The sequence below is a fragment of the Podarcis pityusensis genome (genome assembly GCF_964106645.2).
Source record: "Podarcis pityusensis genome assembly, chromosome: 10".
In the NCBI taxonomy this organism is placed as follows: Eukaryota; Metazoa; Chordata; class Lepidosauria; order Squamata; family Lacertidae; genus Podarcis; species Podarcis pityusensis.
In genome coordinates, this window is record NC_138035.1 from 6,018,915 (window position 1) to 6,044,022 (window position 25,108).

A 25,108-nucleotide genomic window follows, 5' to 3' on the forward strand; every position below is an offset into this window, starting at 1 on the left:
AACAACCGATAATAAAACCAAGTTGATTAAAATACAATTTAAAAGATTAAGATACAACATTAAAACAATTAGGGAGCAATCTCTTCAAAGGAGGAGAAAGGAAAAAGAAAGAGGAGGAGGGGATCAAACTGATTCTAAGCCAAAGGACAGGTGGAACAACTCTGTCTTACAGGCCCTGCGGAAAGAAATCAGATCCCACAGGGCCCTGGTCTCATGAGACAGAGCGTTCCACCAGGCCAGAGCCATCACTGAGAAGGCCCTGGCTCTGGTTGAGGCTAATCTGACTTCCTTAGGACTCGGGACCACTAGGGTGTTGCTATATATGGACCTTGAGGCTCTCCATGGGGCATACCGGGAGAGGCGGTCCCGTAGGTACGAGGGTCCTAGGCCGTGAAGGGCTTTAAAGGTCAAAAGCAGCACCTTAAATCTGACCCTGTACTCCACCGGGAGCCAGTGCAGCTGAAAAAGCACTGGGTGAATATGCTCCCATGGCAGAGACCCCCTGAGGAGCCTCGCTGCAGCATTCTGCACCCGCTGGGGTTTCTGGGACAGCTTCAAGGACAGCCCTGCGTAGAGCGAATTACAGTAGTCAAGCCTGGAGGTGACCATTGCATGGATCATTGTGGCCAGGTCAGGGAACAGAGGAAAACATGTCTGCTTCCCTTCGTCTCCAGCAAAACAGCAGTAACCCAAAAGCTATATACAAGCGGAAGTTCCCAGCAGACTCTGCTGGAGGTAAACAGGCATGTGACACACACAGTCCTGCCTGTACCCTTTTAAGGTGGGATGGAACTACCGTATTTTTTGCTCTATAAGACGCACCAGACCATAAGACGCACCTAGTTTTTGGAGGAGGAAAACAAGAAAAAAAATATTCTGAATCTCAGAAGCCAGAACAACAAGAGGGATCACTGCACAGCGAAAGCAGCGATCCCTCTTGCTGTTCTGGCTTCTGGGATAGCTGCGCAGCCTGCATTCGCCCCATAAGACGCACACACATTTCCCCTTACTTTTTAGGAGGGAAAAAGTGAGTCTTACAGAGCAAAAAATACGGTATATCCTAACAGGGAGATCAGCTGAGACAGAAAGCTCCTGTTCTGCAGTTCTGCTCATTCATTTCTCAGTGGAAAATGTGCTCCAGAACATCTGGGGTGATCGAGGTCAGCGTTTTGCTACTGGCAATTGCCACCACGTGGAGATTTCTGGGCCGCCACAGTTTAAAAACCTCTGCCATAGTCCACAGTTTTGTTTTGTTTTGTTTTGTTTTAAAAAAATTATTTTTACCAACAACCAAAACGCAAACATTGAAAACAAACAGTGAACCCCCCCCCCAAGCGGCTGATACGTTGGGTATACATAATCAATAATAACGCATTCAAATCAACCATATGTACAATTCTATATACACTCCTCCTTCCACAAGGTTTGTTTAACTTTCAACGTTTTAATTGCCCCAAATTGTTCAAACCTGCCCAAATAATTCAATATCTTCTCAAAGCAATCCTCCTCCTTCTCACTGACCTTAAACCCTTTCATTTTATCTATCTTCACAGTTAGATATTCTAAGATTATAATATTTTCCCCTCCATTGGTTCACCCCTAGCTCTTTTGCATTTTCCCAATTACTCGCTATAACCTGTCTGGCTGCAATTACCATCAATTTTACTCATATACATTCCTCTTTTGTTTCTAACTCGGTGCTACTCAGGCTAATAAGAACCATTAATTTAGATATTTCCACCTTCCTACCCACAATTCCTGATATTTCTATACCAGTCTGTTTGCAGACTTCATTAACTAATGGACAGTCCCACCACATATGACTGTATGTTCCCATCACTCCACATTTCCTCCAACAATTCTTACTTCCAGATTATGTAATATGATATAACCTTACAGGTGATACCATTTTTGCACCACAAAACTGTAGTCCACAGTTAATCCCATTTCCGTTTCCACTGTTTCCACCGCACAGAATGAGGTCCAGAACATCAAATTCAACAGCTCAGGACAGTGTGAGGCCCCCCTGGTCCGGACGGACAACCCCAAGAGTTGGTACGAGGACGTCGAAGGCTGCGGCATCCAGTGCCAGAACCCTCTTTTCACTGAGAAGGAGCACCGTGAAATGCACGTCTACATCGCCTCCTTCAGCTCCGTCACCATTTTCTGCACCTTCTTCACCTTGGTGAGCATAGACTACTGCAGTGCACACTGTCCCTGGGGCTGCCCTTGGAGACGGTCCAGACACTGCGGCTAGCGCAGAACGCAGCCGCAATAATATCGACCGGACTTCCGTCACGTAGCAGCAATCATTGTGAGATCTGCACTGGCTCCCAATAATAATAATAATAATGATAATTTATTACTTATAGTCCGCCCATCTGGCTGGGTTTCCCCAGCCACTCTAGACGGCTTCCAACAGAATATTAAAACACAGTAGTCTATTAAACATTAAATGCTTCCCTAAACAGGGCTGCCTTCAGATGTCTTCTAAAAGTTTGGTAGTTATTTTTCTCTTTGACATCTGGTGGGAGGGTGCCACTACCAAGAAGGCCCTCTGCATGGTTCCCTGTAGCTTGGCTTCTCGTAGCGAGGCAACCACCATAAGGCCCTCAACGCTGGACCTCAGTGTCCAGGCTGAACGATGGGGGTGGAGACGCTCCTTCAGGTCTACTGGACCGAGGCCCTTTAGGGCTTTCAAGGTCAGCACCAACGCTTTGAATTGTGCTCAGAAATGTACTGGGAGCCAATGTAGGTCTTTCAGGACCAGTGTTATATGGTCCCGGCAGCCACTCCCAGTCACCAGTCTAGCTGCCGCATTCCGGATTAGTTGTAGTTTCCGGGTCACCTTCAAAGGTAGCCCCACGTAGAGTGCATTGCAGTAGTCCAAGTGGGAGATAACCAGAGCATGCACCACTCTGGCAAGAAAGTCTGCGGGCAGGGAGGGTCTCATCCTGCGTATCAGATGGAGCTGGTGTCTTTTAAAAGTCTGGTATTTTTCTCTTTGACATCTGGTGGGAGGGAGTTCCACAGGGCGGGTGCCACCACCAAGAAGGCCCTCAATAAGTTACTGAGCCCCTTTCAAGGTCCTGACGTCAACCTGTAAAGCCCTTAACACCTTGCAAGGTGGGTGTTTGCCCTCGGAGTTGGACCTCAGTGTCCGGGCTGAACTATGGGGGTGGAGATGCTCCTTCAGGTAAACAGGGCAGCTTAGGGCAGGCGTAGGCAAACTCAGCCCGCCCAGTGTTTTGGGACTACAATTCCCACCATCCCTGTTAGCTAGGGATGATGGGAGTTGTAGTCCCAAAGCATCTGGAGGACCGAGTTGGCCTAGGCAAACGTTCAAGGTCAGTGCCGACACTTTGAATTATGCTCGGGAACATCCTGGGAGCCCATGTAGATCATCAAATCCATTCTGTGTTGGCTGGGCGTCTCCAGCGGGGAACAGATGCGTGTAGGCAAACTGATCAGGATTGAACTCCCTGCTGTCCGCAGGCCACATTCCTTGCTGACTGGAAGAATTCGAACCGGTACCCGGCGGTCATCCTCTTCTACGTCAACGCCTGCTTCTTCATGGGAAGCATCGGCTGGCTGGCGCAGTTCATGGATGGAGCCCGCAGCGAAATCGTGTGCCGTGCCGACGGGACCATGCGATTGGGGGAACCCACGTAAGTACCAGTTTGTACATCTCAGTATAGAAAGTCTTGATCTGATGTGTTAAGAGATCTTTCCTCTTCTAACTAATTCGAGATGGTTCTGGAAGCTTTTCTGCGTGAAAGAAACAGGCAGAAGGTTTGTGGTGTTTGGGTTATTCCTTCTGAGAAGCTGAGTGTTGTTGTTGTTTAGTCATTTAGTCGTTTCCGACTCTTCATGACGCCCTGGACCAGAGCACACCAGGCACTCCTGTCTTCCACTGCCTCCCACAGTTTGGTCAGACTCATGTTTGTAGCTTCGAGAACACTGTCCAACCATCTCGTCCTCTGCCGTCCCCTTCTCCTTGTGCCCTCCATCTTTCCCAGCATCAGGGTCTTTTCCAGGGAGTCTTCTCTTCTCATGAGGTGGCCAAAGTCTTGGAGCCTCAGCTTCAGGATCTGTCCTTCCAGTGAGCCCTCAGGGCTGATTTCCTTCAGAATGGAGAGGTTTGATCTTCTTGCAGTCCATGGGACTTTCAAGAGTCTCCTCCAGCACCAGAATTCAAAAGCATCAATTCTTTGGCGATCAGCCTTCTTTATGGTCCAGCTCTCGCTTCCATACATCACTACTGGGAAAACCATAGCTTTAACTATACGGACCTTTGTTGGCAAGGTGATGTCTCTGCTTTTTAAGATGCTGGAGAAGCTGAGTGCAGCTGGCTTAAACTGGTCCTGTTATCTCTTTCTGTCTAGGTCAGGGGTAGGCAACCTAAGGCCTGGGGGCCGGATGCAGCCCAATCGCCTTCTAAATCTTTATTGGAAGGATTTTCTCCCAAATTGATTTTTGAATTCTGAACTTATTGTTATTCACGTTTTATACTGTATTTTATGCTGTTTTTTGTTACGTCAATTAAGTGTTTTAAATTTGTTGGTAGCCGCCCTGAGCCCGGTTTTCTGAACCGGGAAGGGCGGGGTATAAATAATTTTTTTTAAAAAAATTATTATTATTTATTATAAATCCAGCCCGAGGACAGTCTGCGAATCAGCGTGTTTTTTACATGAGTAGATTGTGTCCTTTTATTTAAAATGCATCTCTGGGTTATTTGTGGGGCACAGGAATTAGTTCATTCCCCCCAAAAAAATATAGTCCGGCCCACCACATGGTCAGAGGGACAGTGGACCAGCTCACAGCTGAAAAAGGTTGCTGACCCCTGGTCTAGGTCATGCTGACTATAAAAGAAGGAACCTGGATTTCACGTTCTCTTTCTAACTCTGTTCCTTCTAGTGTGGTCTTCTGTATATAGTATGCTTTGTGTTAAGGTTTAGTCTTATTATATATGTAAGTATCTGAAGAAGTGTGCATGCACAAGAAAGTTTATACCCAGAACAAACCTAGTTGGTCTCTAAGGTGCTACTGGACAATTTTTTAATTTTTTAATTTATTTAGAGTCTTATCATAAGTTATTATAAGTTTAAGTTAAGTCTGCTGCAACTGGATTTCTTATTTATGGATTTCTTATGGACAGTGCCAGTCCTGAATGTATTGGATACGTGACCATTATGCTCATTTGCCGTAAAGAAAAGCTCTCCTGGAGGGATGCGGGTGGCACTGTGGGTTAAACCACAGAGCCGATCAGAAGGTCGGCGGTTCGAATCCCGCCGAGCGGGTGAGCTCCCGTTGCTCGGTCCCTGCTCCTGCCCACCTAGCAGTTCGAAAGCACGTCAAAGTGCAAGTAGATAAATAGGTACCACTCTGGTGGGAAGGTAAACGGCGTTTCCGTGCGCTGCTCTGATTCGCCAGAAGCGGCTTAGTCATGCTGGCCACATGACCCGGAAGCTGTACACCAGCTCCCTCGGCCAGTAAAGCGAGATGAGTGCGGCAACCCCAGAGTCGGTCACGACTGGATCTAATGGTCAGGAGTCCCTTTACCTTTAAAGCTCTGCTGGATAAAATATAATTACCTCTGCTGATCTATTTTTTGGGGAATCCTGCAACCTGTTTAAGTTGTTACTCTGCTAACTATACATTGGAATCTACCCTGGATCAATATTGAGTAGAATTTAAATGACAGTAAGTCTCCGTGGACATTTGTTCTGGGCCAGGTTCTCCCATCTCATAAGGTCAACTTGCATCCCGATTCCATCTTCTGCAACATTAGCTGCTGCTCCCAGTTTGGTGTCCTCTGGTGCTGATGGGAATTGTAATCCAAAATGTCAAAAACTGATGAGAGCATCTGGGGGGCGCCAGGTTGGCCAAAGCTGCTTGGGTGCGGCTCGGCTGTTACGGGATGGTGTGGAGGGCTTTGGAGAGGCTGGGCTGCGTGCCCTTTTCCTTCTGGTGGGGGCAGCCGGCAGATTTTCCTTTCCTTTAACTTTTTTTTGGGGAGGGGGGGCTTTTAAAATGCTTTATTTATTAGCTGAAAATTGTATAACAAAGATATTTGTTAAAGACAAAATAAAGATGAGCATAAAAATAAACAATCATTATCTGAGGATCCATGTAGATCCGTGCTTTGTAACCAGGTTTTTGCGCCATTGCGGCCCCACACAACAGTGATATGATGGTGAATTTGGGGTGACCCAATGCAAAAATCCTGAGGATCCATGGGCTTTTACCTCCCCCCTCTGAGGCAGCCTCCTTTACCTCTAGCGTCCCTTATTTCCCTCCTGATCGCTTACCGATCAGCTGCTTCCTTTCAACACTCCCTTCCCTTCAAGCAGTTTTTTTGCTCCTCCTTTTCTTCTAATTTCTCTCCTCATTGCTTTAGTCTTCCTGTCTCCTCTCCTTGCAAGTTTGCTGTCTTTACCTCCCCCCTCCCAGGCAGCCTCCTTTATCTCTAGGGTCCCTTATCTCTCTCCCCATCGGCAAACAATCAGCGGCTTTGTTTCAACACCCCCTTCCCTCTTTCTAAAAACCCCCGCACAATCTGCTTTTCACCCCTGAGCAATTTGGCTCCAGGGACCACGCATTCGCTCCATAAGACGCACAGACATTTCCCCTTAGTTTTTAAGAAGAAAAAATGTGTCTTATGGAGCGAAAAATACGGTACTTCCTTAATTGAGACTTGCTTTGTACACCATTCTGTTCTCAAAATAAATCCCTTGAATACGCGCTTAACTTGTATTTTCTCCCTGTCGTTTAACTTACTTTAAATTTTCTAAAACGATCCTGTTTGCGCACAGAAGTTCAATCGAAATCTGCCAATGGGTTAATATTTTGACAATGTTCTTTTACGCAGGCTCTGTATATGTTCCACTCTCCGATCAATTTCTCACCTGTAACATCTCATAGCCTTGCTGAGAGTCTTGCTAGTTCAGCGTACTCTCTTAATTTATTTTGCCAGTCTGATTTGGGTATCCTCTTCCTTCCAAAATTTTGCAATTAAAATTCCAGCGGCACCTGTGGCATACATAAAAACTCTCCTGGACTTTTTTGGGAATTTCATTACCCATAATTCCTAGCAGGAAGGATTCAGGCTTTGGGGGGAAAGAATATTTAAACATTTTTTTAAGAAAATGCCCTTTACCCGCAGCTCCAACGAGACCCTCTCCTGCGTGATTATCTTCGTCATCGTCTACTATTCCTTGATGTCGGGCGTGATCTGGTTTGTCATGCTCACCTATGCCTGGCACACATCCTTCAAGGCGCTGGGTACCACCTACCAGCCGCTGGTGGGGAAGACCTCCTACTTCCACCTGGTCACCTGGTCCATTCCCTTCGTCCTCACCGTTGCCATTTTGGCGGTTGCCCAGGTAAATTTACTTTTATTTTATTTATTTATTATTTTTTGTAATCCCACCTTTTTCCCCTAACGGAGACTCAAAAGTGGTTTACATAGTAAATCTGGATTCTTTTGAAAGTTGCATGAAGTTTTGCCTTAAATGCTCAGTGCCTGACAGAACGGACCACGTTATTTCACTACTTTCTGCTGTGTGCTCTTCATATTTTTAGCACAAAAATGCAACCGACGACAGTCTGGGAAAGTCACTTAAAATCCACTAAGGTCAGAGTAGTTATGCTCCAGACATTCACTGATGATTTACTGGTAATCGCTTTTCTACATAAAAATGGCAACCATAATTTTAAGTGATAGACATTGTTGTTGTTTAGTTGTTTAGTCGTGTCCGACTCTTCGTGACCCCCTGGACCGGAGCACACCAGGCCCTCCTGTCTTCCACTGACTCTGTGGTCCTTAACCCCTTCACATACTAACTAACATTGTTAGATTTAACTTCAAATCTCCCACAGAAACCAGATACTGGGTTTGAGAAACTCTGCTTTGGTCTGGTCCAGCAGGGCTGTTCTTATGTTCCCGCCTTATCTTACAGGTGATGGTTGGGATGTCCCTTTCAGAAACTGGTTACTTTTGTTTTCCAGATGTTGACGGAATTGTCCAGTTTTCTCCAATCTAGTGCCCGTCCAGATGTTTTGGATTTCAACTCCCATCAGCCCCAGCCAGTACAGCCATGCTAGCTGAGGCTGTTGGGATTGGCTGCCCAAACCATCCATAGGGCAGATGCTAGAGTAGATTGCCAACACCACTATGCCTTGGATGTGAAATTTATAGAAATACGTAGCTGGTTACCATTGGAGACTTTAGGTTGTGATTGGACAAATCTCCATACAGCACTTTCCACTGAAATGAAGGAGTCTTTGGATCCAAACTGGAATGTTGGCCCAACTTTGCTCTGATCCAGGAAGTCATGCCTAATATTCCTGCAAATTATATCCCTTTGTTGTTGTTTAGTCGTTTAGTTGTGTCTGACTCTTCGTGACCCCCTGGACCAGAGCACGCCAGGCCCTCCTGTCTTCCACTGCTTCCCGCAGTTTGGTCAGACTCATGTTGGTAGCTTCGAGAACACTGTCCAACCATCTCATCCTCTGTCGTCCCCTTCTCCTTGTGCCCTCCATCTTTCCCAACATCAGGGTCTTTTCCAGGGAGTCTTCTCTTCTCATGAGGTGGACAAAGTATTGGAGCCTCAGCTTCACGATCTGTCCTTCCAGTGAGCACTCAGGGCTGATTTCCTTCAGAATGGAGAGGTTTGCTCTCCTTGCAGTCCATGGGACTCTCAAGAGTCTCCTCCAGCACCAGAATTCAAAAGCATCCATTCTTCGGCGATCAGCCTTCTTTATGGTCCAGCTCACACTTCCATACATACATAATGTGATAGACATTAGGCTAGTAGAAAAAGATTGAAACAAACCTCATCTCTATTAAAAGAGCATGCAGAGAGTATAGCTCACATTTGTTCCAATCAGGCTGCTTGGAATTATCAAAGGTTTTTGTTTCTGGAAATGATCTATTTGGCTTCCCCATTAAAAAGCCTGCTGATCAAAGTTCTTAAAAATGCCCCCCTCCTCCAAAATTCAAGGCGTGATAGTGCACGAGGTAAGCTTTGATTTGAGATCATTAGAGTGCGCTTAGTTGCTAAATTCCATTTTTTAATGGAGAATATGACAACAAACGCCACAGGATTTCCCCCCCCCCCATTCAAAAATGGCCTTTTTGCGCAGGTGTGCTGTGTGGCTTGGATTTTCCCCAGGGAAAGCGTTGTTCTCATCCCAGGGAAGTGATTGTGTTGGACGCAGCGGTGCTTTATACTTGTCATTGGCTGGAAACTGCAGGAGTGGAGAGAGAGATCTTGGGTTCAAATCCTGATTGCGGGTTTCCCATTAGGACATCTGGTGGGCAGTATGAACCCTTGGCCTCATATAACAGGTGTTCCTACGTTGTTGTCAAATGAGCCTTGACAGCTTGGAGAATGTTCCAGCGACACTTCTGCAAATTATCTTGGCAACTGAGCTGGGATATGGTGGTTCAGGTGACCCCAGAACTCCCTAAGTTGTTCATGTGGGAATGTTCAGGGAGGCAGGAGAGGATATATTGTTTATTAATCTCCTTCCTAACTTGCGCTAGCAAGTTGTGTAACTTAGCAGAGTTTTAACATTCCCCTTTTAAACTCACAGCGGTTCGCTTGTTGCAAGCTTGTTTAAGCTTCTCAATATTCCTGGTGATTTCCCTTATACCCCTCTTAAAAAGAATAGACACAACACAATCTTGTGTACAGTATATATAAAAGCGGTTTACTCACACATTCATGAATTGACTTCCCACTCACACCTGCACAGCGCTTTTGTTCAAATCCTTTCCTCCTGTGTAGAAACACTTTATCTATTACAGAAACTCCTCTAATATAATTACTTTATCATTTTTCTGCTGCTGCTGCTCCTATCTCGAATCCTGCCTGTGCTTGACTATAATACTTTTTTCTTTTTTATCATAACTTTTTTGGTTTTTACACATATTTTTAAACGTAACATCCGACATATATATATATAGCATAGCAAACATTTGGCCATAACAGCCTAAGACTTCCAACCTCCTGGACTGATGGTTTTCCAACTTACTCTCTGATATTGCATTTTGTTATTGTAATTACTACTATTAAATCCTTTTCATAAATAAACAAATTATAAATCATACTTAGCAATAAATAATGAAGTTACTTTATTATTTTATAATTTTTATTATGACTATACTCCCCCCCCCCATAATATTCTTCGTTGATTTTCATTTACATACTCCACATAGACATACTGTATTACATTTTACATTTTTATTTGCTCCCCAGAGCTGGCTGACTTCCTTCCTTCTTCTGGCTTTTTATATCACATCTAAATTTTTTGCATTGTATTCATCCGTATTGTATATTATTGTTCTTCTTTTGTATTTCTCCATAGAGTGTCTATAGTCAAGTAAATCCTCCTGTATATACAATTCCTGTTGTCTGTCTGTATTCATTTAAAACTACCACTGGTTAGATTAATCACATTATACATTTTACTTTTTATTATTTTCTTTATCCAGAAATTTTCTTTGTATTTCACATTATGAGGTTTATTTCAATTCTACTGGTTTCACTATTTCACCTTATCCTTCCTATGTATGACATAAATTTTCCCCATTCTTTTCGAAATGTTTCATCGCCCTGTTGTCGAATTTCCCCCGTTAATCTAGCTATTTCTGCATATTCCATTACCTTCTGTCGCCATTCTTCTACTGTTGGTAATTGCTGTTGTTTCCAATCCTGGGCTAACGATAACCTCGCCGCTGTTGTTGCATATAAGAACAATTTCTGGTCATTCTTGATATTTTTTCAAATAGTTCTTTGTGTCCCCAATCTCTGACCAGTCATCTTCATTTAATCGCCACGAGTTCCGGTGTCACAGGAGAGAGGAAAACACTTAATACTTTGTAGGGAGGACAGAAAGCTGTTTCGGAGATGTTGTTGTGTTTTAGGTACAGCGGACACTCAGGTTGTGAACGTGACCTATGTGGGATGCACGTTCGCAACCTGCAGTATTCACAACCCGCAGTGGCGTGTCCTCCCACGTGCGGATTGCGATTCAGCGCTTCTGCGCATGTGCAAAGCGCAATTTAGCGCTTCTGCTCATGCACAACTGCCGAAACCCGGCAGTAACCCGTTCTGGTACTTCCGGGTTTTGGCGGTCTGTAAACCCGAAAAAACGCAACCTGAAGCATCTAACCTGAGGTATGACTGTACAGTGGTACCTCGCAAGAAGAAAAACGCGGAACACGAAAGAGTTTTCCGTTTTTTGAGTCGTTCCGCAAGACGAATTTCCCTATGGGCTTGCTTCACAAGACGAAACGTCTTGCGAGTTCTTGCGTGTTTGTTTCCTTTTTCTTAAAGCCGCTAAGCCGTTAATAGCCGCTAAGCCGCTAATAGCCGTGCTTCGCAAGACGAAAAAACCACAAGATGAAGAGACTCGCGGAACGGATTAATTTCGTCTTGCGAGGCACCACTGTACTTGTTTCCAGTTTTTTTTTAAGCTTTCTGGCTTCTCTACCTGTCTTTCCTCCCTCCCTCTTGCTTTCCCAGGTTGACGGGGACTCTGTGAGCGGCATTTGCTTTGTGGGCTACAAGAACTACCGCTACCGAGCCGGTTTTGTCCTGGCCCCCATCGGCCTAGTGCTCATCATCGGTGGCTATTTCCTGATCAGAGGTGGGCTCCTCTCAATTTGTTCTCTCTGGTGCTTTTTAATATTTAATGCTGTACCGTTTTTAACACTTGATTGGGAGCCGCCCAGAGTGGCTGGGGAAACTCAGCCGGATGGCCGGGGTATAAATAATAAATTATTATTATTATTATTATTATTATTATTATTATTATTATTAATTCTGCCGCTTCCCTCCTAGGTGTGATGACCTTGTTCTCCATCAAAAGCAACCACCCGGGTCTCCTGAGCGAAAAAGCCGCTAGTAAGATCAATGAGACGATGTTGCGCCTTGGTGAGTAGGCCGGACTTGCGTGGCAGGATCTGTAGGTTGTGTGGGTTTTTTTGGGAGGGAGGGCAGTTCCTGCAGAGAAAAAGGAAGTTGGGACAACATTAATTGATTGTGATTTTATGTAAACTGTGTTATTTTTACTGTTGTTAGCTGCTCTGAGCCCAGCTTCGGCTGGGGAGGGTGGATATAAATAAAAATTTATTATTTATTACTCCTGAAGGACCAGCTGCCCTGGACACAGAATTGACCTGCGCCTCCATGGACAGCTGTCAGTCCAAAATGACTCCCAGGCTGCGCACCTGGTCCTTCAGGGGCACAGATGCCCCACTGAGGACAAGGGAGTCCCCCACACCAGCCTGCCTCCTGTCCCCCCAAAAAGAGTACAGTGGTGCCCCGCAAGACGAATGCCTCGCAAGACGAAAAACTCGCTAGACGAAAGAGTTTTCCGTTTTTTGAGTCGTTCCGCAAGACGAATTTCCCTATGGGCTTGCTTTGCAAGACGAAACGTCTTGCGAGTTCTTGCGAGTTTGTTTCCTTTTTCTTAAAGCCGCTAAGCCGCTAATAGCCGTGCTTCGCAAGACGAAAAAACCGCAAGACGAAGAGACTCGCGGAACGGATTAATTTCGTCTTGAGAGGCACCACTGTACTTCTGTCTTGTCAGGATTCAACCTCAATCTGTTAGCCGCCAATCTGTTAGAAAGCAAATGGCAGGGCCTGTGGGATTCGATCAGAAACTATTGTCAATGAATCAAACCCAGTCAACGCAATGCTTTCATAGCGGACACAGTAGCTTGCTCCATATTTCATAATTCCTCATCGCAATCCCACCTGACCCCCACGCTCTGGATATCTGCACTCCTCCATGCCCTGAAGTAGCTGGACGTGTGACGGACTCAATTTCTTTCTCCCTCCATGGCAGGGATCTTTGGCTTCCTGGCGTTTGGCTTTGTGTTCATCACCTTTGGGTGCCACTTCTACGATTTCTTCAACCAGGCGGAGTGGGAGAGGAGCTTCCGGGAGTACGTCTTGTGAGTAGCGGGTGCCCACCCATGTTCCCCTCTTGTTCCAGGCAGGGGGCTACTGGCTGCCTTCGTGGGTGGCTCTTTTTGTGGGTGATCTCTTAGAGGCCGACCTGATGCCCTTCGGGCGCCATGCTGCGTAGCTCAAGAGCTGAGGCACCTGGGTGGCAAAGGCTGGGATGGAGCAACACTCCAGGGGCATTGTGGGAAATCAAGATGGTGCCTCACGCTCCCAGCCGTCAAGCACTGGGGAGTATCAGAGCGGAGGGATGTATAAGGGATTTAAGGGAGCCCTGAAGACCCCTGGCAGATGCTCACATGCTGATGCCAAGCCTGGGAAATGGTGTATCTGCGGAACAAACCCACGTCCACCAAAACGCCCACCTTGAATTGTACACCAGGAAATCCAGATTCTGCGACGACGTCCAGAATCACAGTGTATTTTTTATTATTTATTAAATTCGTATACCGTTCTTCATTGAAAGATCTCAGGGTGGTTCACAGAATAAAATACAGGATAGAACACAAGGAAATGTTTAAACCAAAACAACAAAACAATAACACGCCCAATCGCCCTCCCAGTGGAACTCAGTTTCTTACACACAAACCATTGTCTGGAAGAAAGCATCACAAATCGACAGCAGCAGGGTTTCCCTATAGGATGCTTCATTTTCAGGCTATAAGTGGTACTTTGAGTAGCGGGTTCTACTCAAATCAATAATCTTTGCAGATTTAAAGAAATCTTTGTTGAATGATCTTATGAGCTTTAGCCAATGTGTTGGTTAAAGTATGAATTAAATTTGGGGTACTCTCATTTTTTTTTATTGCAGGGATGGGGAATCTGTGCTGTTAGACTACAACTCCCATCACCCTTGACTATTGTCCGTACAGGTTGCTGGGAGTTGTAATTCCCCATCGGGGGGGGCGCAGGTTCCCCACCCCAGTTTAACAGGATTCACACATAATCCCAGAATTCCAACTCCACTCGCACAGGAGAAAATGTGTCTTCTAAGGGGGGCGTTTATTAGGCAGGGTGATCTACTCAGAAGAAAGTCCTATTGAATCCAGTAGCACTTACTCCCAGGTCAGCGTGGTTAGGATTGCAACCTTAACCTTGCAGCTATAATCTCCTGATATCTCTTCAAATTCAGATGGCTGTTTGGAGATCTGAGGTTCCTTCCCCCTGTGTACCCCGGCTTTTAACACTTGAGGTGTATGTTTGACAGCTGTGGTCTAAACCACTGAGCCTCTTGGGCTGGCCGATCAGAAGGTCGGCGGTTCGAATCCCTGCATTGGGGTGAGCTCCCGTTGCTCTGTCCCTGCTCCTGCCAACCTAGCAGTTCGAAAGCACACCAGTGCAAGTAGATAAATAGGTACCGCTCCGGCGGGAAGGTAAACGGCATTTCCGTGCGCTGCTCTGGTTCACCAGAAGTGGCTTAGTCCTGCTGGCCACATGACCCAGAAGCTGTGTCCCGGCTCCCTCAGCCAGTAAAGCGAGATGAGCACCGCAACCCCAGAGTCGTTTGCGACTGGACTTAACTGTCAGGGGTCCTTTACCTTTACCTTTCCTTTTTTATTGTAAGTTGTTTTATAATAATAATATTAAATTTTTATTTATACCCCATCCTTCCCAGTTCAGAAAACCAGGCTCAGGCCAGCTAACAACAAATTTAAAACACTTAATTGATGCAACAAAAAACAGCATAAAATACAGTATAAAACGTGAATAACAATGAATTCAGAATTCAAAAATCAATTTAGGGGGAAAATTCATCCAATAAACGTTAGATGATCATCCAATAAACGTTATATGATAACTTAGCTAGCTGGCTAAGTTAGTCCTACTTGGGCCAGCGAGGAGACCAGGGGAGAATGAGCTGTGGGATCCCAGAGCGGGTAATCTTCATAAAAAGGGAGAGGGGGAGGGAAGGAAGGGGAATAAAAGATCAGGCTAAGTTCAAATTGAAAGCCAGGTGGAATAGCTCTGTCTTACAGGCCCTGCAGAAGGAGGTTAAATCCTGCAGGGCCCTGGTCTCATGGGACAGAGCGTTCCACCAGGTTGGAGCCATCACTGAAAAGGCCCTGGCCCTGGTGGAGGATAGTCTGACTTCCTTAGGGCCCGGGACCTCTAAACTGTGATTATTCATGGACCTTAAGGTCCTCTGCGGGGCAGACCAGGAGAGGCGATCCCATGAACTCTTGCTGCTTTTAATTTGGTAACCCTCTCTGGGACCTTAGGGGAGAGGGCGGGCAACAAACAAATCAATGATAATCATAAGAATCTCGTGATAATATTCTGCCCCCCCCTGCAAGTTTCACCTCCGCTCTTGCTCCCTGCAGGTGTGAGGCCAACGTGACAATCGCCACTCAGACCAACAAACCCATCCCTGACTGCGAGATCAAGAACCGCCCCAGCCTGCTGGTGGAGAAGATCAATCTCTTTGCCATGTTTGGGACGGGGATTTCCATGAGCACCTGGGTGTGGACCAAAGCTACCCTCCTCATCTGGAAGCGCACCTGGGGCAGGTAAGAGCTGGGCCTAGCCAGCCTTGGAAGAAGCCGGGATTTAAATTTTGAGACCATCCTGCGGCTTCCAGGCGCCAGAACCCCATCTGCTCTGCACTGGGCTTCCGGCCGAACCGACGATACTGACCGTTAAATAATAAACCATTTGTAAGAACTCGATATTTTAGTGTGTCAGCAGCTAAACTTTGGAACTCCCTGCCACTTGGCATTCTTTTCGCAGCACTCTTTTCAGTATCTGCTGAAACCATTTTTGTGGTTCTCAACCTGTGGGTCCCCAGATGTCATTGGACTACAACTCCCATCATCCCTGAGCTCTGGCCTTGCTAGCTAGGGGTGATGGGAGTTGTAGTTCAACAACATCTGGGGACCCACAGGTGGAGAAAGGCTGGTTTAGACAAAAATTACCTGCCCAGCAGTTTAGAAATTTGAGCATTTCAATCTTTTTTTTTTAAGTCTGGTTTTTTAAATTTTAAATTCTTTATTGAAAAATGAAAAGTACAAAAATACAAGTGCACAAAAACTAAGAAACAAGAAATAGTACACATGTAGAAAATGAAACAAAAAAAAGAGACTGTGCACGTTACAAAAAAGGGGGACGACGACTTGATATTTGATTTGAACTGATTTTAGAATGTTGTATTATTTTACTGTTGTTAGCCTCTCTGAGCCCAGCTTCGGCTGGGGAGGGCGGGATATAAATAAAATTGTTATTATTATTATTATTGTTGTTGTTGTTGTTAACCAGGCCTTAATCTCATATGGTATCTATAAAAAAGAATTCCAAATTTTGTTCAATTTCACCATGGCAAGTCTACATTTGTACACAACTTGTTAGTGTGCAGCAAATTTGCACATATTTTCAATCCAATCATTAAAGGGAGCTGCGTTATTTTTCCAGTTTTTAACTTTCGAATGTTTTAGATTATCGCTGGTGCTTTTTCTTAGGGTTGATTTTATTCCTCTCTCTCTCTCTCTCTTTTTTTTTTTTTTGGTAAACTGCTTTGAGGATTTTGGGGTATGTTTCCCCCCCTGATCAAGCAGCGTTTAAATTGCATCAAATAAATAAATCCCCTCCCCGCAGGCTGACTGGCCAGAGCAGCAACGAGCCCAAGAGGCTGAAGAAGAGCAAGATGATTGCCAAGGCCTTTTCCCGGCGCAAAGATCTTCAGCGCAACCCCAACCAAGAGCTCTCCTTCAGCTTGCGGACTGTCTCGCACGAGGGGCCGGTTGGTACGTATGTCCACAGGGAAGGGGGTGCTTTGGGGCTCCATGCCCGCCCGATGGAGGGCAGCCTCCCACAGCCAGGCCAGGGCCAGATTTCGGTTTGATGAGTCCCTCAGCTACTGAAGGTAATGGGGCCCTTGATATGTCCAGCTGTCCTTTGTCAACCACAAATTGTCATGCTTTTTTGTTTTGAATATATGCTATACAGTGGTACCTCTGGTTGCGAACGGGACCCGTTCACTTGAACATGATGTTGGTATTGCAACATCACTTGAACATGATGTTGGTATTGCATACATTTACCTTATTTTAAATAATTTTTTGTTCAATTTTACACTATACATTTGAATTCACACATTAATCATCATCAACAACATTTAGGATTCCCTGAATCCTTAGACTTCCCTCTACCCCTCCATGGTTTCCATTATCAATCTTTTTCTACTGCATCATATTTTTTCTCTATTTTTCTTAAGATAGTCCATTTTTACCTTAGTTTTTAATACATTGCAAGCGTTACTCAAATCCTGCCAAAAGTTTTTAGCTGTTTACAGTGTTCTCTTAAGTAAATTGTAATTTTTCCTCATTCCTTGTTAAAGTTTCTATCTTCCTGGTTTCTGATTTTCCCGGTCATTTTCGCCATTTTGGTGTAGTCAATAATAATAATAATAATAATAATAATAATAATAATAATAATAATAATTTATTTCTACCCTGCCCATCTGGCTGGGTTTCCCCAGCCACTCTGGGCAGCTTCCAACAAAAGATTAAAAATACATTAAAACATCTGTCATTAAAGACATCTTCATCAACCATTCATCTCTTTTCGGGACTTTTATCTTCTTTCCATCTCTGGGGGTATTGCATACATTTAAGTCATGTCATATTTAAAGAGACCGACACTTGGTGGAATATAAATGTCTTATTTTTACATTTTGTCTTGGGGAAATTCTGCATAATTGCATACAGAATTGTTTGAACTGGGTTACAATTCCTGACACCCCTGAATGTTCCTGACCTTCAACGTGACTATTTCCTTGCTTTTTTGCTTTTTTTTTTAATGCCATTTATTTTTATCATTCTCCCACAAAATTGTGCCCAGTGTGGTTCACCACAGTATGCATTAACAGTTCAAACACAGATTAGAAGAAATATCATAATGGAATGCAACCCAGCCGTCCCACCACAGTGGGCAAACGTTGGCCAAGATAATTCTGAGGGGATTCAGGCTTTGAAAAACGCATTGTTTGAAATATTCTCCCCTTCCCCCTTTTATTTGTATACATCATTATAATTTTCTTTTCCCAGCTGGTTTGGTTTTCGATATCAATGAGCCGTCGGGAGATGTGTCCTCTGCTTGGGCCCAGCATGTGACCAAGATGGTAGCCAGGAGGGGAGCCATTTTGTCTCAGGATGTCTCCGTCACTCCGGTAGCGACGCCAGGTAATTCTGCTTATTTTCTTCTTTCTTTCAATAATATTCTATTTGGTGTATAGACAGAGCAAGGGAAGCAACGATAACATTACAAAAATAATAATAATACTGGGTTTCTATGGCTGCGTTTCACATGGTAGTTTATGACATTTCCCTGATGTTTCCTGGCCTAAACTGTTATTTTTGATCTGAGCGGTTTCACAACCAATCCCTCTTCTTCACAGGGAGCTCTGGGAATTATAGTTCAGTGAGGGGAGCTTTCAACTCTCAGTGCCCTTCACCCAGCTCCCAGAATCCTTTGCAGGGGGAAGCCATGACGGTTTCAAGCAGTATCCCAGCCCTTGAAATGTATGCTATGAATGTGGCCTTCCCTTCGATTCCCAGAGTTGTTCAACAATCAATCCCTCTTCTTCTCCGGGAATTGTAGCTCCGTAAGGAGAATGATAGGGACGCATGTGGCGCTGTGGGTTAAACCACAGAGCCTAGAGCTTGCCGATCAGAAGGTCAGCGGTTCGAATCCCCGCGACGGGGTGAGCTCCCGTTGCTCGGTCCCTTCTCTTGCCCACTTAGCAGTTCGAAAGCACGTCAAAGTGCAAGTAGATAAATAGGTACCACTCCGGCGGGAAGGTAAACGGCATTTCCGTGCGCTGCTCTGGTTCGCCAGAAGTGGCTTAGTCATGCTGGCCACATGACCCGGAAGCTGTACGCCGGCTCCCCCGGCCAGTAAAGCAAGATGAGCGCCGCAACTCCAGAGTCGTCCGCAACTGGACCTAACGGTCAGGGGTCCCTTTACCCTTTTTACCTTTAAGGAGAACGGTGGGGCGGGGAGTTTCCTCATAACTTCCAGCGCCCTTAGCAAAACCCCAGCTCCCAGAATCCTTTGCAGGGGGAAGCCATGATGGTTTCATGTGCCTCCACAGCGCTTTGAATGTTTGGTTCGGCCTGGGAGTGCCGTGAAACGAATCAGCCATCTCGAAGCAGGCAGCGATTTGGGGTTTTGAGGTTTGTGCGCTGGGGTGGGGGGCTTCGGACGGAGGTCCCGTACCCCCCCTAACCATCGCCTCTGCCCTTCCTTTGCCCACCCACACAGTGCCCCCCGAGGAGCGAGCCAACTTGTGGCTGGTGGAAACCGAGCTGTCCCCCCGGCGGGAGAAGAAGCTGAGCCGCAAGAAGAAAAAGCGGCGGAAGAAGAAGGAGGTCTGCCCCATGGGGCCCGCCTACGACCTGGACCCCTTCGCCCCACAGCGCCTCAGCTCCGTCCCTCGCCTCCCCCAGCTCCCCAAGACCAAGTGCTTCGTCGCCAGCGCCAGGGAGGCTCAGGCTCTGAACGACGTCCTTGCGCCCAGGGCCTACCCGGCCTGGCGGCCCGCGGCCCTGCCCCAGGAGGACCCTTTTTCCAGGGGGGCGCCCCCAGAGCACCCGTCGGCCCTCGGCTGCCGGCGGAACAGCGCCGCCCTGCCTCCCGTCACCCACCCCTTCTGCCCGGATAACGGCCCCGTGGAGGAGGCAGGACCCGGAAGCGGCGCCTGGTTCTTCCCGGGACGTCGGCAGCCTCTGCCTCGCGGCAGCTTCCCCCAGCCGCCACCCCGGAGCGTGGCCCCGGGGTCTGCCTTTCTGAGCGGCACCCCGCGCAGGGCTCCGCAGGGACGGCGAGGGGAGCTGCCAGCCCCTATGCACTCCCGGACAAACCTCATGGATGCGGAATTGCTGGACCTCGATTCGGATTTCTAGGATTTTGGAAGACCCTTTCCAGAGGACTTTGGGGGGACGAGGGAGAAGAGGTTTATTTGGTTGTAGAGCAGCCATGACGGGAGAAGCGGACGTTCCCAACTTCTGCCCCCACCAGAAACTGTCTCCTGGGTTTTTGCCCTGCTAGGAGAAGCTATATTTTCCCTGCTGAGATAACAAGACGGTTTTCTTTGAGCTCTTGTTTCTGACTTTGGTGCAAAAGCTTTCCTTCCTTTCCTTCCCTTCCTCCCTCCAGGCGAAATCTTGCACGTCCCAACGCGTCCACCGTTGCCTCGTCGTTTGCTTAGGAAAACAGACGGATCTCCTGAGATGGAGATCGCTGAATGCTTCTTCCACACCATGGATCTTGCAGGAGCTGCGTGGATCTTGCGGGATATTTATCGAGGGCCAGGGAGGGTTTTTGAGCAGCGACGGTCGCAGCGACGGTCGGGCAAGATGTTAGAGAGGGTCCTCAAGTCTTCTCCCTGCGCTTCCAAACAGAACCTCTTCAGGGCTTGCCAATTGGCGCTGTCCTGAAGTAGATCCAGGGTCTCTTCCCCGTCGGCGGTGTGTGTGAACGCTCCCTCCTGTGAGCGGGCGCACTGGTTTTCCTGGCCAGAAGGAACGGCGGTTGGGATCCGTTCTGATCTTGTAGCTGAAGAACCTTTCCCACCTCGTTCTTTCCCGGGGGTCACATGGCAGCGGTGGGTGGAGCCAGTGGCAAAAATGGGCGCAGCAACAAATTTTGCCTTTGTACAGTCGGCCGAGCATCATCGTTTAGAGTTCAGTGACATGTTCTGGCCGCCCATAAACACGCCCGGAGTGGGGCTGGCCTTGAGGCCTGGGGAACAGATCTGAGGGTCAGATGTAGAGGTCTTCAGGGCCAGATTCAGACTCCAGATCTGAGTTCCTCCACCCTGGTGTAGGATCCATGCTTTGGAGAACCAGCTCTTGCCTTGCACATTTGATGTTTGGGAAATAGGTGTCGCAAGGGAGAAGAATATTGTTTGGACAAGAAGGAGCACAGCTTGCTGCATGGATGGGTTTGGGTACATTTGTGCCTTGTTGACGGATTCATGCGTAAGGCAGGGCTGCAAATCTGTGCCAGAGCCCTTGGATATCGGCTATTGCAGGTTGAATCCCTGGAGAGTCTCCAGTCTGGAGGTTGCAGGCCTGGACCAACTCCTTTCAACAGGGCTGGGGGAAGCTGTAGCTTTCTGGAGGTTCCTGGACTCCAATTCCCATCATCCCCTGCAGCACAGGGATGATGGGAGTTGTAGTGCAGCAGTATCTGGGGGGCGCGGGAACAGGATCCCCAGCTCTCCTCTGTAGGACCACTTTGTGTGATCCTTCCAATGGGATTCACCCTACTCTGAGAACATTCCCCATAGAAAGGAGGAATCAGAAGTCTAGGGCTGCTTGGGAAGACTAAGCATCCCAGCATGCAGTGCGTGCCACCTCCGTATTGCCTGTTGGGAGTTGTAGTCTTGATTTCCGTCATTTGTATCGAAGGCCCACTTTGGTCTCGCAACAAGGATGGGGGGAAAGCAACCGTCGTATTAAGTAAACACAAACGTCCCGTTGGATGAGGAGAGTTTGGGGGAGCAACGCCGCTCTGGTAACACATTGAAATATTTCTGTTGCTCTTTTTTTAATTCCATGCCGTTCGTTAACATATTGACGTATAAAGCGCAGAGGTGAGGTTTTGTTTAATAGTGTCAGAGCTTAGACTTCGTAGCCTTTTCATAGGAAATGAATTTTAGAAGAGAAAAACGCTACCCAGCTGTCCCTAGTTGGAGAAATCATGCCTTCTGCCTCCTAGTCCCAGGGCGCACGGCCTGAGGGTCCCCCCCAATGCTGAAGCTAAGCAGGTGTGGGGCTGGTGAGTGTCTGGATGGGAGACTGCCTGGGAATCACCTGTGAGGGAAGAAAAGGTTGACTGGGTGGGAATACAAATTTAAAATATAAATAGCAATTGGAGCAGTCCCTGAAGGACTGCCTGCTAAGGGTTTTTGAGGGGGGGAGGGGGGGAAATTACCTCTGTTGAAGGCCACAGTCCTGTCCGTATATATCTGGAAGTACAGTCATACCTCGCGTTACAGACGCTTCAGGTTGCGTTGTTTTGGGTTGCAGACCGCCGAAACCCGGAAGTACCGGAACGGTTTACTTCCGGGTTTTGGTAGTCGCACATGCGCAGAAGCACTAAATCGCGCTTTGCACATGCGCAGAAGCGCCGAATTGCGCTGTGGGTTGTGAATGTGCTTCCCGCACAGATCACATTCGCAACCCGAGCGTCCGCTGTAATCCCCATTGATCTAAGAGAGACTCGGTACGCAACCAAGCCCTAGATCTTGTTAAAAAGATCAACCAGTGCAATCTTAGGCATGGTTACTCAGAAGTAAGCCCCATTGAGTTGAATGGGATTTATTCCTAGGAAAATGTGTATAGAATTCACAGCCTTGGTATCTTAATTCCTTACAGAATCAAAGAATTGTAGCCTTGGCAGGGGCCATCTAGTCCAAGCCCCCTGACAGTGCAGGATCCTAACCGAATGCATTTTAATTCAGTGATCTAATTCACTGGCATTGGCTCGCTCTCTTCATCTTGCCCCCCCTCCCCCGGTTTCTTTGAAATGCAGCAAACTCTGGTTTGTGCAAACCATGGTTCTGAAAGCAAGGACTGAAATACGATTTCAGATCCCGGTTGGAGAGGAAACAATGGCTTGCCCAAGCCACGTTTGGTTGCTGTTGGTAAGCTGGTTAGCTGCAAACCAGAGGTGCAAGTTTTCCTTCTGCCTCTAATGTGGAGTGGGGAAGAGGAGAATCAGTGAATTATGGTCACTGTGGCCTATTCTTACCACTATGAGCCTTGATTTCTGGGAATGTCTTAACTGGCCCATCTTTATTCTAGTTATTCTAAATCAGGGGTGAGCAAGTTTTTCAGCAGGGGACCGGTCCACTGTCCCTCAGACCTTGTGGGGGGCCGGACTATATTTTAGAAAAAAAATATGAACCCATTTTTATCCCCACAAATAACCCAGAGATGCATTTTAAATAAAAGGACACATTCTACTCATGTGAAAACACACTGATTCCTGGACTGTCCACGGGCCGGATTTAGAAGGCGATTGGGGCGGATCCAGCACCTGGACCTTAGTTTGCCTACCCCATGATCTAAATTAAGGGTACCTCTGCTTAACACCCTGATCGGAATTTGGGAGAAAATTAATTGTGCTTTGGCGATTCAGCTGCGATCGTTGCATTGCAAGCAGTTTGACTAGCTCTACGATTCTGTGGCGCCCTTCCTAAGAAAACCAGGCCATTTGTTAAACGGTGTAAAGCTGCCAGCTCTTCAAATAAAGAAATAGAAAAGTTCTGGGGTATTTCAAGTGGGTGGGATTTGAACCAGCACAAAAAGAGTTTTGTTCATCTGAGATGCACAACTAAAAAAAAGAGGAGTGTGTTTCATCTTGCTTTTGTGGCAGTTGACGGACGGAGGGGGAGGACCAAAAGGTATTGATTGTGACGTGTACGGCAAAGAATGGAGAAGAAAACTGGTCTCTGCCCCCAAAGACCTTACAGTCAAGAACAAACTGCTGTTGAGGCATCACAGCTTGCTTTATAAATGTCATTCCTACCAATATAGCTGATGTTTTGATGGGGTGGTGTGGGGTGGTGTTTGTAACCCCCCAGGCCAGAAGGCTGATCTGTGCTCTATTTTTTTAAGTCCTAGTCTAGGCTACTGAACTTGGGTAGGGTTAAGACAAGACCCGTACATTGTAAGCAACCAAGTATCTGGCGGAGAAAAGGAAGAAATCGTATATTTTCAATACGCAGCTGTCAAATAAATATTTACTGTTTTATATTCCAGTTGATTTCTGTATGCTTGCACGGAAGTGGGAATGGGGTTGGGGGTGCTCCGATGGGAAGGGAGGCATTGCGCTGCCCGAGCCTCACAGCCGCCGCTCTCGGCCCTCCTTCTCCGCCTTCCACGCCTGACCCACTGCGCACCGCTTCCCCACCACCACCGCCGAAGAACCCACAACTCAGGGGCTGCCCAGGCTCAGGGAGAAAGGAGATAGAAGCCTCGGACGAAGGGGAAATGTGGCGGTTGAGATCAAGGCAGCAAATCGCCGTCGCTGCATCATCAACGTCCCAAACGTGTAGTATTTATTTATTTGAAGTGTCCCTGGATTCATTGAAAAAAAAATCTGGTAGCCTTACAATCTCAAGAGCTTTTCTTTCCACGATGAAGAATTATAGAAAGGGACATAGCTCAGTATTAGAGGTCCCAGGTGCAGTCCCCAGTGTAGACATCACTGGGCAGGATGGAGCGATGGTCAGCTTTCTAGATTCCTAGACTTGTAAGGCTGGGAAGAGAGAGAAAAGGGGAGGTATTCCTTGTGAGGTTTCTGCCGGCAGGTGGCACTGTGGAGCTGGATTTAGCTGCCTTCCTCCTTCCAGAGCGAGGAACTGGGAGTATTTTCGAAGCAGTTCCACCCTCTTAAAAGGTAAAGGGACCCCTGACCACTAGGTCCAGACGTGGCCGACTCGGGGGGTTGCGGCGCTCATCTCGCTTTATTGGCCAAGGGAGCCGGCGTACAGCTTCCGGGTCATGTGGCCAGCATGACTAAGCTGCTTCTGGCGAACCAGAACAGCACATGGAAACGCCGTTTACCTTCCCGCCGGAGCGGTACCTATTTATCTACTTGCACTTTGATGTGCTTTTGAACTGCTAGGTTGGCAGGAGCTGGGACAGAGCAACGGGAGTTCACCCCATTGCGGGGATTCGAACCGCCGACCTTCTGATAGGCAAGTCCTAGGCTCTGTGGTTTAACCCACAGCACCACCCGCGTCCCTTTCCACCCTCTTAACAGGGGGCAATTAGTTGCCTTCAGACTACATGGACCCTTCGTGAGCTTCATTCATGACCACTGTGCAGATCTGGCAATTATCGGCGCAGGAATCCGAGGCAGAAGGTTTGCAGTGGTACAGACAAGCAGACGACAGGGTCACGTGCGAGTGACTTGGGGGCTTAAGACAGTGGGTCTTCTGGGGTGGCCAACATGCTGCCATCCACAGATGTGGCTGGCCTGCAGTTCCAATCTGCTTCTCTAGGGAGTTTGAGACCCAGCTCTCTGCTTCTTGTTTAGAGATTAACTGCTGAATGAGGGAGAAGCCGAGTATGAGGGACAAGAGCTGCCCCAGGGCCTGAACTGATGCGAGGATGGCTGCC

General features: G+C 47.1%; 1 protein-coding gene across 1 annotated transcript in view; it reads left to right on the forward strand.

Annotated features, from left to right (window-relative positions):
• Positions 1-23,742, forward strand: part of SMO (smoothened, frizzled class receptor) — a 29,027-nt gene extending 5,285 nt beyond the window's left edge. Inside the window, exons 3-12 of the mRNA XM_081022769.1 lie at positions 1,976-2,185; positions 3,496-3,668; positions 7,166-7,385; positions 11,535-11,658; positions 11,853-11,945; positions 12,862-12,970; positions 15,302-15,487; positions 16,569-16,717; positions 18,020-18,154; positions 19,236-23,742. Of these exons, the coding sequence (XP_080878895.1) occupies positions 1,976-2,185; positions 3,496-3,668; positions 7,166-7,385; positions 11,535-11,658; positions 11,853-11,945; positions 12,862-12,970; positions 15,302-15,487; positions 16,569-16,717; positions 18,020-18,154; positions 19,236-19,876 (2,040 nt within the window). The 3' untranslated portion in view covers positions 19,877-23,742. The remainder of the gene's footprint in view (positions 1-1,975; positions 2,186-3,495; positions 3,669-7,165; positions 7,386-11,534; positions 11,659-11,852; positions 11,946-12,861; positions 12,971-15,301; positions 15,488-16,568; positions 16,718-18,019; positions 18,155-19,235) is intronic.
• Positions 23,743-25,108: the final 1,366 nt, after the last annotated feature.